At 45.6% G+C, this 14,728-nt stretch overlaps 1 protein-coding gene across 2 annotated transcripts; it reads right to left on the reverse strand.

Annotated features, from left to right (window-relative positions):
• Nucleotides 1-3,103: 3,103 nt before the first annotated feature.
• On the reverse strand, nt 3,104-9,899 carry Rnf7 (ring finger protein 7). Of its 2 annotated transcripts, none has more exons than XM_051140672.1 (3): nt 9,677-9,889; nt 5,492-5,539; nt 3,104-3,459 (listed from the first exon to the last, which is right to left on the reverse strand). In XM_051140672.1, the coding sequence occupies exons 1-3, from the start codon at nt 9,849-9,851 to the stop codon at nt 3,341-3,343; spliced, it is 342 nt and encodes a 113-aa protein (XP_050996629.1). In that variant the 5' UTR covers nt 9,852-9,889; the 3' UTR covers nt 3,104-3,340. The 2 variants fall into 2 exon arrangements, with proteins under 2 accessions (XP_050996629.1, XP_050996630.1); XM_051140673.1 differs by having other exon boundaries at nt 3,403-3,459; nt 9,684-9,899.
• Nucleotides 9,900-14,728: the final 4,829 nt, after the last annotated feature.

Here is a 14,728-nt window from a genome sequence, read left to right on the forward strand (position 1 = left end):
AGATGGCTCAGAAGTTAAGAGCACCGGCTATTGCTGGGCATGGTGGTGCACGCCTTTAATCCCAGCACTTGGGAGGCAGAGGCAAGCGGATCACTGTGAGTTCAAGGCCAGCCTGATCTACAAAGTAAATCCAGGACAGCCAGGGCTACACATAGAAACCCTGTCTTGAAAAACAAAAACAAACAAAGACAAAGCATATTTTTCTTAACATACTTTATTAATGTAAGGGTTCTTTGGGTTTTCTTCTTTAATTCTAAAGCTTTCTACCCTTGTTTCAATTAAAAAACAGAAACAACTTTTAAGTTTATTATTTATGTCTAAAAGCCAGTTGGGGAATTTTACCAGCTCTGGGTGTGCATTAGGCGTGGAGCAGTAACAGGTGCTGTTCACTGTTCCTCTCTGGATTTCACAGACAGCAACACTTGGCTCTACACTCTTCCACAGAGGATGGCAGTCGCTTGGGCAAAGGCAGAGAGTGCAAGGCCTTAAATTCTTTCATTCCTGTGCCATTAGGGTGCCTCTGAGAGGCTGTGGCAGTCCAATCCAACAGCCAATCTGCCCAACACCCAAGACTGCCACTCCAAGGATGCCAGTCCTGATTCCAAAGAGAAGTTTTGGAAATGGGAACTTTTTGGGATCCGACACATTGGGGAGAAAGGAGGACCTTAAGATGAAGATGGCACCACACGGCACTCATGCTCTCACACTCACCCAGCAGCCTACAGCAGGGAGTTGTTCACACTGACAGGAGCCTGAGAACACCTAGCTGCTGTCTGTATGTTTTATAGTTCTAACATAACGTTTGCTAATATGTAATTAAAGGCATAAAATATCATTTAATCATCTGGAGAGGAAACCCCGCTTGCTGCTTTTGGAACCTACAACTAACGCACCCCCACATGTTCCTTCTGGGGAGACAGTATGTACGGAACTCTTGGGTGGCTGGGCGGATGGGTGGGGTCAGAGCCCAGCTTTATCTCAATCCTGCCTCCTCCATCCTCAGACTGAGTGTATCACAAAAAGGGCTTTGTCAGATAGTCTTGCTGAATGGAACTGTCGCCCTCCAGACTTCACTCACAAACTGTCACAGCACCTAATGATCATGACAGGCCTACTACTTACTTCCTCACAGCAAAGGCAAACATCTAGTTCAACTTTATAACTATGATCTTTAAAAAAAAAACTGTCAAAGAGGCTACTAATAACTACACAGTGACAGATATGTCCAAATGACCAAAACCATTTGTATACTTAATGTACCTAGAAAATTTAGAAAATATTTACCCATACTCTTTCAGGGAGTCTGCTGACAGAAGCAAAATTTTCAGAGAAACCAGACTAATAAAAAGTAAGAAAGCTGGTGTGGTGGCGCACGCCTTTAATCCCAGCACTCAGGAGGCAGAGATAGGCGGATCGCTGTGAGTTCGAGGCCAGCCTGATCTACAAAGTGAGTCCAGGACAGCCAAGGCTACACAGAGAAACCCTGTCTCGAAAAACCAAAAAAAGAAAAAAGAAAAAAAAAAAAAAAAACCATAACTCAACGAGACATAATGGTGCACACTTGTAATCCTAGTACTTGGGAGGCAGAGGCAAGGAGTTTGCCACAGTCAGAGGCCAATCTCCACTCACTTTCAGTACAGCTAGGGCTATAGTGAGACCCACCATAATTCTCAATGAATTATTATTTTAAATCCATTAGAAAACATTTTGGAGCATATGAGTGTTCGCCTGCATGTCTGTCTGCATGTTTATATGGGCACCCTGTACATGGAGTACCCACAGAAGCCCACAGGAGGATGCTGCATTCCTGGAGTTAGTTGTGAGCTGCAACACGGAGGCGGGAATCTGGGTCCTTTGCAAGTGCTCTCAACCACTCAGCCAGTTCCCTAGCCACTCCTCGCCCTACTACCCCCCCCCCGCTCACGTGTTTTTTGAAATTCCTATCAGTAATTTCCACTTTAGAATAAAAAATTATGGCCCCAAATAACCTTTGAATGAAACTTGTATATGTGTTTGTCCCTGCATGTTTACAGGCCAGAAGCTCAGGTTTCCTTCAATTGTCCTCCTTATTTTCTGAGACAGGGCCTCTCAAGGAAGACTTTATCAATTTGGCCTCAGGCTGGCTAGCAAGCCCCAGGAATCCTGTCTCTACCTCCTGAGTAACAGGGTTGGGCTGTCACTTGAATTCTACGGAACAGAGTCTGGTCTTCAGACTCACCCAGCACTAAACACAGAGAGATACCTCCTCCCCAGCCCCACTAGGTGAGTTTGATAAAATTTTGTGTGTTTTCACACAATTAAGTTTACTGACAACTAATTAAGTTTTATTGACAAAGAGTCTATTACTTTTTTTCAAATTATTTACTAAACAAATTAGCAAGTTTAAGGGTATAGAAAAATTTAATAACTCAAAGCAGAGTATTTCATTTATTAAAACACTGCATAATAAGCTGCAATGTTGCACTGGTAAGCATTTTCCCATTAATATTTTGGCACAACCTTACTAGGAACAGAAAATGCTTCTTTAAACCAAGTGACTGAACAGTGAGGTAAATGCAATCTACTTTTCCTTGATGAGTCAAAGGTGAGAACTAGGAAGACAAAGTCCCACTTACCTGAGAGTTAGTTTATTTACTCTCTTCATTGACCTAAAAGTAAAAGTCTCGTTCACAGCAAATGAAGAAACCATGGGCTGCCTCTCTCCCAGCAACAGAAAGTATCAGGAGCAGAGGGTAGGAGTTGGGTTCTTAAATGCATTTTATTTGTTCCTGTAACATTCTGTTATTTATTTATTTTTAGTTTTAGTTTTTCAAGACAGGGTTTCTCTGTGTACCCTTGGCTGTCCTGGACTCACTTTGTAAACCAAGCTGGCCTCAAATTCAGTGATCCGCCTCAGCCTCCCAAGTGCTAGGATTAAAGGCGTGTGCTACCACACCCGGCTTTTCTTTTATTTATTTTTTATCCAACCAAGCATAAAACAAAAATGCTCTTCTGTGAATGCAATGCTCTCCCCGCCCTTGTGTGCCGACAGATAAACAATAAAGATCCATCTGTTTCAGTGTTCTCTCTTATTGCTCTTCTAAGTAGTACGTATCACACACACAACCAAGGTAGGAAAGGCCAGTTTTTAATAAATTATCTTCTTAATTGTAGAGATTTTTTTCAAAATTAAACAGACAAAACACTAAACCACGCCTTGGATGAGTCTCCAAGGACCGCACGTCATCTGTTCTATCTGAAGAATGAATGAATTCACTGGAGAGTCTAGTCTTTCTCTCGTAACATGACGGCAAGATCGTCCAGGGTTGCCAACCACAGCAGGAGCTCCTTCCACTATGGCTCACTTGCCGATTCTCTGGACCACCCAGTCCTGCTGGCAGAGAGGGCAGCGATTGTTCTGTTTCACCCACAGCGACATGCAGCAGTTGTGGAAGGAGTGGTTACATTCTCCCCAGACCACTAGAGAAAGAAAAGAACAGCTGAGCGGGTATGCGTGCATGCCTGTAATCTGAGCTCTAAGGTGGAGGAGTGCAGCCCATTCTAGGCCACTGTGGCTACAAAGCAAGACATTGCCTCAAAATCAAAGAAGGAAACAGACAAACAAACCAAGAGGTGACTCAGTTCAGTTTAGATGTGGAGGCTCAGGGAGGCATTAGGCAGGAGAGGAACATACGAGGGGCGGTGGGGCGAGCAAGGGGTGGACATAATGAACATACATCGTGTGCTCATGAAATCGTCAAAGCAAAACTGTATTTTTAAAAACTAAATTACTAAGTTCAAAACTAGAGTTAAAAAACCCAACAGTCATGACTCCCAGTTCTGAAAAAAGTTGGGTAAGTGGTCAAGATATCATTTTTTCTATCTACAAAAATATTTACGTGTTACAGTGTGCTTTCAGGTGAAGCCACACCCTGCTCCTAAGCAGCTTCGCTAGCTGTCTTAAGTTAGGAGACTAAAGGGCTGTAGATCCTAGACCTCCTCAGTCATGGGGCACCTTAGGGAGCTTCTGCGTCCCCCTTTACTAAAAAACATCTTTCTCACTTTTTTTTTTGTTTTGTTTTTTTTTTTTTTGTTGTTTTTGGTTTTTTGAGACAGGGTTCCTCTGTGTAGCCTTGGCTGTCCTGGACTCACTTTGTAGACCAGGCTGGCCTCGAACTCACAGCAGTCCGCCTGCCTCTGCCTCCCAAGTGCTGGGATTAAAGGCGTGTGCCACCACGCCCGGCCTGTTTTGTTTTTTTGAGACAGGGTTTCTCTGTGTAACAGCCTTGGCTGCCCTGGACTGACTTTGTAGACCAAGCTGGCCTCGAACTCACATCCACCCGCCTCTGTCTCCCTAGTGCTGGGATTACAGGTGTGTACCACCACACCTGGCATCATTTTTCTTACTTTTATTTACCAAAATACAACATTTTACAGGCTCTCAATTTATAGCTGGCTATTACAACAGACGGTATAGAACATCATCAGCTGTACATCCAGTGAGCTGTTTTTCTAGAATCAATGAATTATGCTAAGCCATCCAGCTGGGTACAGTCCCAGCACTAAGGAGGCAGCAGGAGAGGTTCACTGAAAGACCAGCCTTGTCTACATAGGAAGTCTGAGCCACATGGTGAGACCAAAAACTAAAACCCATAAACCATACCCAAAGCTACCACACCAGCAAGCAGTGCAGCAATTCATCTGACAACCAGATTTGCAGAGTGGCTGGAGAAAGGCATCTCTGGCTAGAGTTCTTTGCTGAGACAGGGCTTGCTATATATAGCCCAGGCTTCCTGGAATTCACTATGTAGGCTGTGGCAATTGCCCTGTTTTTATTGTTGTTTTTTCCCTCCTCGAGACAAGGTTTCTCTGTGTAACAGAGCCCTGGCTGTCCTGTAACTCCATATGTAGACCAGGCTGGCCTTGAACTCATAGAGATCCCAATGCTGGGATTACATGTGTACACCACTGCATTCAGCAAAAGGATGTTTTACCAAGAAGTCTTCTGTTACAATTCATTCCCTTTTAGTTTTAGTTCTGATTTTGTTGATTTTTATTTATAATTGTATGGATATGGTGTAATGGGGGGGGGCATGCATGTCACAGCCTCACGTGGAGGTCAGAGACCTTTGTAGATTTAGCTCTCTTTCCCTCTTTAAATATGTTCCAGAGATTAAATTTAGGTCATAAGGTTTGAGAGGCAAGCCACTTTACCTACTGAGCTACCTCAACAGGCCCTAACTGCCTTAAACATTTTATATTCATAATTAATCACTGCTTTATGGTTTATTTTTATGTACTGACAAAGCTATTCCTCTCTCTTTTTTCTCTTTTGAAAAACAGGTTTCACTATATACCAAAAGCTGATCTCAAGCTCTCTAGTTATGTGTTTACAGGTCTGGGTCACCATAGCCAGTTTAATAAAGTCAATTTCAATTGCATATTCAAACATCAAACAGAGGCAGAAGAAAACCTTTAATTGAAAAGGCCAGAGAAAGAAATGACCACATACCAACACAGTCCTCTTGTTTATTTTCAGCTTGACATCTAAGACAGGCATCTAAAAGTAAACAAAGCGAGTCTCATCTGAGTTCAGGAGGCAACACTGGAAACCCAGACCTTCAAAATCAAACAAAAGCCCCAAGGATCAGAGATGAAGATAAATCTCATATTATTACTTTCTCATTTAAAAATAACTATTTAAAGAGAAATAAAATACATGGCATTCTACTAATTTATTAATGTTTCACAACGGCTAACGATTTTTTTTTTTTTACATGCTCTTATGACAATATAGCTTGGCAGTGGCAGGAAAGAAAAGTCAGAGTTAAAGATGGCAATTCCACCAAAACAAGTTACTGTAAGCTGACCACCAGCTTGCTCACTCACATGGACCAACTTTAAATAAATAAGCCATATGCATGGATTCATTATTTGTTTATACACACACAAGGATCTAGGATACTGAAGGAACCAATAAAGGTTTCTGTTTTTCTTTTCTTTTTGGTTTTTTGAGATCTGATCTCTCACATAACCCCTGCTAACCTCTAACCTGAACTGCCCCATTATGAATGATGACCTTGAAATCCTACCTTTACCTCCTGCCTCAAAGTCCTGGGATTACAGGCATGTGTCCCTGGCCCTGCCCAACAATAACATGCAGGATGGACCAAGAAGGAGTTTCCACATACTCAACAATGGCAAAGTACTTGAATAAATGATGTAGTAAATACTAAGATGGGACCCTAAGGGGTGCGCAACAAGTGTCTAAAATCCCACCAGTACTACGCCTTAGGCACCAATGACACTGACTCACTCTCTAACTGCATACATAATCCAAGTTAGGTAAAAGGAAGCTCAAATCAACAGAAAAGGCTTTTGTTTCTAATTAGGTGTGGGGGCCTAAATCTGGGTATGTTCATGTGCATGCAGGTGCCTTTCAAAGCCAGAGGTGTTGGGCTGGGTAGCCCCGGGACTGGAGCTACAGGCAGTTTGTGAGCTCTCAACACTGGTGCTAGCTACTGACTGCAGGCCCTCTGCAAAAGCAGGACAGGCTCCTAAGCACAGACCATTTCTCCAGATCCAGAAAGAAAAAGGAGGTTAAGCTGGGCGTGGTGGCGCACGCCTTTAATCCCAGCGCTCGGGAGGCAGGCGGATCACTGTGAGTTCAAGGCCAGCCTGGTCTACAAAGGGAATCCAGGACAGCCAAGGCTACACAGAGAAACCCTGTCTTGAAAAGCCAAAAAAAAAAAAAAAAAAAAAAAAAAAGAAAGAAAGAAAAAGAAAAAGAGAAAGAAAAGAGAAAGGAGGTTAGAGAAGACAGTATGAGTGTGGTGACCCTGGCTTGTAATCAGTGTGCTGAGGAGGCTGAGGCAGCAGGACTGCTGTGAGTTCAGGACGAGCTCCCCCTTCCTGTGGCCCTTTACATTCTTTTAGTTTTATGTACATTGGTGTTCCGTCTATGTGACCTCTGGAACTGGAATTACAGACAGTATGAACTTCCATGTGGTTGCTGGGAATTGAACCCAGGTCCTCAGGAAGAACAGTCAGTGCTCTTAACCTCTAAGCCATCTATCTCTCCAGCCCCAGGACTAGCTTTTTACACACTCAGTGTGTTGTTAGGAAGAGTGACTTGTTTAAAAAGTAAATAGAAAAAAAGACTTTCGGTAAAAATAGCCAGTGCGGAGTTGAAGACTGCTTGCTGCCTCTCTTCACTCTGGCTCAAGCCCAGGTATTACTGCTGGCTTCTCTATACACTCTTACCCTCGACAAACAAAAACCGCACAGCCACCCTGGCCTCTTCCACATAGATGAAAACTGCCTCACAGGCTGCAGCCATAACTCCCAAGCATCCACTTGGGATGTACGCCCTGGTATGACAAAATGGCCACGGTTCCTGGAGCTCACTAGGAAATGGGCAGTGAGGCAAGCACACCACCAGGTGTGCCAATTACATGCTGGACCTGGGCCTGCCTCCAGCTCTGGGGGTCGACCCATGGCCTCTTTTGTCAAGTAGGAAATCAAGGCTCCAAAAAGGCCATATAAAATGTCTAAGTTATCACAATCACACACTCTACTCTTCTTTTGAAAACCTGGCTGCACAGGTGACCTGGCCTCCTCCCTATGCCAATGGCTACTTTCAGGAGGAAATGGGCTATGTTATGGGTGGAACCCAAGGGAGGGAGATTACCCATAGTGCAATGGGATGACAGGTCAATTTTAGAATAAGAAAATAAGTAACTTTAAGATTATTGCCAGGCGTGGTGGCACACACCTTTGTGACCCCAGCACTCTGGGAGGCAGAGGCAGGCAGATCTCTGTGAGTTTGAGGCAAGCCTGGTCTACAAAGAGAGTCCAGGGCAGCCAGGGCTCTGTGTAACAGAGAAACCTTGTCTCGAAAAGCAAAACAAAAAACAAAAAGTCAACCTTTAGCCAGCTAGACTGCTTGCTCAGCAGGTTAAGACACAGGCCTGAGTGAAGCCTTGGGACCCACATGGCAGGAGAGAATCAACTCCCCAAAACATCCTTGTAAGCCCCCCAAAATAAACAAATGTAATTTTGTTGTTGTTTTGAGACAGGGTTTTTCTGAGGAGCCATGGCTGTTCTGGCACTCAGGGATCCCCCTGCCTCTGCCTCGTGAGGGCCCTGCAAAAAATCTCAATTCTATGTTTAAGTCTCACTGCCAAGAAGCAAGCACAGTTTTCAAACTACAGGAAATCAGTTAATTTCAACTACTCTAAAAAAAAATCTTTTTAAAGAAAATGACCTTTTAGGGTGTTTTCACAGTAATCTAAAATTTTCTGTTTATGTCACCTGCATCTATGTATGCATACCATATGTGTGTGGTGCCCTCTGGGGCCAGAGTGGGGTGTTGGATCTACCGGGACTGGAGTTACAGAGGGTTGTGAGCTGTCCTATGGGTGTGGGAAACCGAACTGCGGTGCTCTCTAACAGCAGCCTGCGCTCTTAACTGTGGAAGCACTCTCCGGGCCCTGGCTTTTGCTCTGTTCAAGGCTGATCTCGCACTCACTGATGGCTTGTGGCCTCAGCCTCCAGAATGATGATAGTATGACAGGTGTAACACCACTCTTTAGCACTTGGGAGGAGGAAACAGGAAGATCAGGAGTTCAAGGCCACCTTGGACTACATGAAATAGAACTGGTCTAAAAAAGCACAGAGCCTGGCAGTAGCGGTGCACACTTTTAAGGAAAGCACTGGGGAGGCTGAGTTTTCTGGGGAGGCAGACCATTCTCTGAGTTTGAGGCCAGCCTGGCCTATAAAGTTTCAGGCCAGTCAGGGTTACACAAAGAAACCCTACTTGAAAAGAAAAGAAAGCAGGGCGTGGTGATAAACGCCTTTAATCCCAGCACTCTGGAGGCAGAGTCAGGCGGATCGCTGTGAGCTCGAGGCCAGCCTGGTCTACAAAGTGAGTCCAGGACAGCCAAGGCTACACAGAGGAACCCTGTCTCGGAAAAAAAAGAAAAAAGGAAAAGAAGAGAAGGAAAAGACAGCATTCTTTTCAAGGTGGACTGAGCTCTTAAAACTATGTAAAACTCAACTAGAGTTCCAACATTCTCGTTGACAATATTGTAATAGAAGACTATGAAAAAAGGTTCTTTGAGAAGTGACAAAAGAGCAGAGCAGTATTTTCTCTAAGAAATGGTACCCTATGGTGACAAAGGGGCAAGATGACGTTTCCTGTTGTGAATCAAGCAATCCTTCCCCCCTCGCTTCAAGACAAGAGAGCCCTATCTGACTCGTCTTGTCCAGCTAAAATTTAAGAGCCAGCCAAACAGCAGCACCGAATCCGGAAATGGCAATGGTTGTCTCTGGAGGCAAACTTGAGACTGAGTGAGCATCATTCGGTTGGTGACAGACAGAACCGTGACACGAGATCCGCACGGTGGCGCAGGCTCGTCATTTCCAGAGTCTGGGAGGTGCAGGCAGGCAGGCGCGCCAAGGGTTCAAGGCCAACCTCGGTTAAACGGGCAAGTTCTAAGCCAACCTGGGGAACGCGAGCGCCTCTCAAAACCTCCGCTGTGAGGTTTGCTGGCCGCCGGGCTGCCCACACAGCCTCAGCTTCACGGGTCACGCCCACCACCTGCGGGAATCACCCGGGAGCCGGGCGGCCGGGCCCAGATGTCGCCGGCGGGACCCGCCCAGCAGGCCGCGTCACAGCTTCGCGTGCAGCGCTTACCCATCACCTGGACCCTGCAGATGGCGCAGGTATCGCATTCGACGTCCCAGCTCCACATGGCTACCGCGTTCCACTTCTTAAGGGAGAACATCTTGTCGCCTCCCGACTTGGAGCCTGCGCTCCCGGAGTGCGAGGACAGGACGCAGGGCTCCTCGCCGTCCTCCACGTCGGCCATGGCGGCGGCGCAGAACGGCGACGCGGACGTTGGGCGTGGGGCAGAGAGCTACGGCGGCTCAGCAGGGTCTCAACACGAGCCGCCGGGCTTCCGGCAAGCTAGGCCGCCTAGCCCGAGCCAGGAGGAGCTGATTGGCTGGTGCGGTTCGGTGACGTCATCAGTGCTGGGCGAGACTTGCCCAAGGAGGCCGTGCTCCAGATGTTACCTCGTATTGGCCACCCGCCGATTCCTGCAGAACAGGCAGGCAGGTGGACTGCCCCTGCGTCCTCATGTATTAAGTTTGCAGCTCTCAGAAATCACCTTGTTTCTGTCTTCGTTTGTCTCGTCTCTCCTAAAAGTGAACTATCAAGAGTAGGGAGAGATGTCTCCTCATTACTGTAACCTTTTGCATCTTACAAAATGCTTGGCCCCTGAAAGCTCGACATATTGAATAACGTTGCTGGGTTGTTTGCTTGTTTATTTGTTTTGTTTTTAAAGGTTTACTTATTTAGACAGGGTTTTCACTGTATAACAGCCCTGGCTTTCCTGGACTCGCTTTGTAGACCAGGCTGGCCTCGAAGTCACATCAATCCGCCTGTCTCTGCCTCCTGAGTGCGGGGATTAAAGGCGTGCGCCACCACTGCCCGGCGGCCAGTTGTTGGTTTTTTGAGGCAAGGTCTCACTATGTAGCCCTGGCTGCCCTGGAACTCTATGAAGACCAGGTTGGCCTTAACTTCACAGAGATTCATTTGTCTCTGTTTCCCAAGTGCTGGGATTAAAGTCGTGCACCACTGTGCCCAGCATCTTGGATTCCGTTACATTTAAAACCTATTTGAATCTTAACTTTTTTCGTTTCGATTTGGTTTGGTTTTGCTTCAGTTTTCAGTTTTCAGAGTTTCTTTGTGGCACCTTGGCCGTCCTGAGAACTAGCTTTGTAAACCAGGCTGGTCTCGAACTTACAGAGACCTCTCACATGCTGGGACTAAAGGCATGCGCCATCATGCTCTACTTTTGTTTGATGTTTTGAGACAGAGTCTCACTACCGCAGCCGCAGAAGGCCTGGAACTCAGTATTTAAACCAGGCTGGCTTTGTATTCACGGAGGTCCGCCTGCCTCTGCTCCGGGAGTGCTTAGATTGAAGGTGTGCACCACTAGGCCTGGTTTATAGGATCTCAAAGGCTTTTGTTTATGTAAAAGATAGATGGATTTGGTTTATTTGCCTCAGGCTACTCTTAACAGCTGGAGAGGGTCATGGACACCCCCCACCCCCACACAAGCCCTGGACCTCACACCTGCCTCTGTAATATCCCACTGAAGAAAGATTCAGACAATGACTCTAATTAAGCCAGTTAAAAATACTTGAGTCAGCCAGAGCAGTGGTAGTGTGTACCTGTAATCCCAGCATTTGGGAGGCAGAGGCATAGGCAGGCAGATCTCTGTGTTAAGAGGCCAACCGGGTATACAAAGTGAGTTTCAGAACAGCCAAGGCTACACAGAGAAACCCTGTCTTGAAGAACCAAAAACAACAACAACAAAACACATGAGTTCTTGGTCCATGACCAAGATCCAGCTCATACCCCAGAGTCTCTTGGTGTCAAAGCTCAGGGGAACAGTGTTTTAAAAGGTGAAAACCACAAAGACCACCACTCACTTTAAAGTCAGATGACAGAGCAACCTCGAAACATTCATTTCTGGCCGAACATGGTGATTATTTCAGCTATAACATGAAAATTATTTTTGGTTTATTCCTTTTTTAGTTGTTTTAATTGACAGTAATTATTTTGGTTAATATATCTGGACCATGGTCAAGGCCACAAAAATCTCAAATGTGTTGACAGGGTAGGTGTGACCATTGTGGGGATGGAGGTGACCAGGCAGAGGGCTGAGAACTGCCTACACAAATAGAGTCGGGACATGATGGTGTTTCCTTGGCCACTTCACTTCCTCAGCAGGCCAGTCTGTATTCCTTTGTTCAGAACATTGAAGAGGTGCTTGGTTTTGCTTTAGAGACTTTTCTTTAATGCAAACATGTTTAAGCCCTGCAGAAAAAACCTTATTCGCATCACAGGTGAACGTTTCCACCGTTTATTTCTTTGATCTTCAGTCCCTCACGGCACTCATTTTTATGAAAACAATCTTTCCTGTGGTTGGCGAGAAAAAGCTCTCCACGCTTTCTTAAAATCAGTCCTTGGCGGCTTGTGAATTACACAGACAAGGTTAGCAAGAGAAAAGGCAGGCTTTTATTTGTAGAAGTAGAAATTAAAAAGAAGAAGAAGAAGAAGAAGAAGAAGAAGAAGAAGAAGAAGAAGAAGAAGAAGAATCCAAAGAAGAAAAGACAGGGCTGGAGAGGCGGCTCAGAGGTTAAGAGCACTGGCTGTTCTACCAAAGGTCCTGAGTTCAATTGCCAGCAACCACATGGTGGCTCACAACCATCTATAATAAGATGTGATGCCCTCTTCTGGCATGTAGGCACACATGCAGGTAGAGTAGTGTATAAATAATAAACAAATCTTAAAAAAAGAAAAAAAAGACAAAAGGCAGCCTGGATTTGGAGTTTGTACACCAGGTAAATGAAGGAAAGGGAGATTTTTAAAAAGGTGTGTGCGTGTATGAGAGTGTGTGTGTGTGTGTGTGTGTGTTTAAGTTTGCCTTCCATTTCTCTGACAAAGACCATGTTCAAAAGCAACTTAGGGAGGAAAGGATTTGTTTGGCTTACACATCTAGATCACAGTCCTTCACAGAGGGAAGCCAAGGCAGTAGAGAGCTCAGGATGGGAAGGAACCTGGAAACAGGAATTGAAGCAGAGACCACGAGGAATGCTGCTACCTGGCTTGTGCCCCATGGCTTGGTTAGCCTGCTTCCTTGTACAACCGTAAAACCACCTGCCCTAGTGGGCTGGGCTCTCCCACATCAGTGGTTAATCAAGACTTGATGACAAACTTGCCTACAGATCAGTGGAAGCATATTTACCAATTTAGGTTCCCTCTCCAAGATGACCCTAGTTTTGTGTCAAGTAGACAAAAAACTCAGCACAGCAGGGTGCTATAGCAAATGACTATTAGGAAAGCTAAGTGGATTCCCATTGTTAGGTCAAAGCTGGGTCAAGTTTCATTGAGTATCTGTGGCTTCCCCTGGCACTTCTCACCCCGCCGCTACCCTAAACCTCTCCCTCCCAAGGGCTGGGCTCACTTCCCCTGTAATTCAGCCCAGGCCGCCCCTCTTGGCTGGTGGCTCCTCTCTGGTTCTCCCTTCTCTTCTCTCCTCTCATGGTCTGGTTTAGTTAGCCTGCCATGTTCAGCCTGGGTTCTTCCCTCTTCCTGCTATCTTCCTTATATCTACAATAAAAATCTTCTTTATACTTTCGGGGTAGTCAAGTCCTCCTCTTTTTATTTAATTTTCCTCTTTCTTTCTTTCTTTCTTTTTTGGTTTTTCAAGACAGGGTTTCTCTGTGTTAGCCTTAGCTGTCCTGGACTCACTTTGTAGACCAGGCTGGCCTCAAACTCACAGCGATCCCCCTGCTTCTGCCTCCCTGGGTGCTGGGATTAAAGGTATGTGTCACCACGCCTGGCTCAGTTGTTTCTTTTTGTAGTTTACAAAAGGACAAATCGGGATACAGTGAGCTTAACTGACTTGCACCGCTGAAAACCAGAAAGCTTTTCATAGAAAATTCTGGTTGCTCCAATGGCTTCTCAGCTGTACCATACTGTGAGGACATAGAAAACTCATTTAATCCTAATTATCATCCATAAACCATGCCTCTTCCATTTCTTATGAGCTATCTGGCATTGGAGTAAGGGGGAATATAGTGATTCTAAGTTTCCTCATTTGGAAAATATTCTAATTCTTAGGGTAGTGTCTGCTAGGAAGTTGTGCCAGCTTGTCTTTCTTTGTCTTTCTGACAAAACAGCTACCAGAAGGAACTCTAGAAAGAAAAGGTGGGAAACGCAGGGCAGCCAGAGCCAGGCTAGCTGGGCACTGGGGTCCCCAGTCAGGAGTAGGGAGGTGAATGCTGGTGCTCAGCTCTTTCTCCTTTTTATTCAGTCTGAGACCCCAGCCAATGGGATGGTACCACTAGCGTTTTGGGTGGGTCTTCCTGCTTTGGTTAAGCTTCTTTGGAAACACTCATATAGACCCTGCTGGAAGGACCTTGCTGTTTGAGGTTGCAGCCATTCTGAGCTCAGTCTTAGGTGTAGGACTCCCTCTCTCCAGCATGGCCTCCAGCTCTCTGTCTGACTCCATCTGGAGAGTGTCTTTGGACATAGATGCCCCTAGCCACATTTGATCTATGGCTCTTGACACAGCTCCCTGCTAGCTCTCCCCACCCTGCGCCTATAGGATAATTAGGTACGTCATTCCCCCCTCATATGATAGGAGTATGCTGCCAAAAATAAACACCCTGAAAGTGCCTGGTTTCAACCAATTATGAACACCTATCTTGGAAGCCCCTCCCCACTCCCCAAGGGCTATATAGTCTTTGTTCTTCCCGAGTAAAGTTGAACTAGGTCCTGAAGTGGTTCTCCGAATGTTTGACCTCTGTCATGCTTACAGCCTTCCAGGCCCGGAGTCTTCTGCTCCTCCTGCCTTGGTGGGCTGGTGGCCAACAGCCCCCCAGGGAAGAGGAGAACACACAAACAAGTCCAGAGGTGTGTCTCCCACATGGTTCCAAATTCCAGTAAATTAACAGTTAATAATAATCACAGAAACGGCCACGGTCTCTAAACATTCTTACTGGTCATATTTATAGTCATGTTTATGCCTGTTTAAAGTAAAGAGCAAAACTTTCTTCACATTATTTTTCATGCACAAAAGAAAAAACCCAAGAATTTTCTTCCCCTCTCCCTCCCTCTTTCTCTCTTTACTGAGATCTACTTGTAAAATCCACATTTAAAATTTTTATT

This window comes from Acomys russatus, chromosome 32, assembly GCF_903995435.1.
Source record: "Acomys russatus chromosome 32, mAcoRus1.1, whole genome shotgun sequence".
In the NCBI taxonomy this organism is placed as follows: domain Eukaryota; kingdom Metazoa; phylum Chordata; class Mammalia; order Rodentia; family Muridae; genus Acomys; species Acomys russatus.

Coding starts and splice junctions, on each gene's coding strand:
- Rnf7 (XM_051140672.1), bottom strand. CDS start 9,851: ATGGCCGACGTGGAGGACGGCGAGGAGCCCTGCGTCCTGTCCTCGCAC. Junction 5,540..9,676: donor CTGCAGGGTCCAGGTGATGG/GTAAGCGCTGCA, acceptor GTTTACTTTTAG/ATGCCTGTCTTAGATGTCAA. Junction 3,460..5,491: donor TAAACAAGAGGACTGTGTTG/GTATGTGGTCAT, acceptor TTCTTTCTCTAG/TGGTCTGGGGAGAATGTAAC.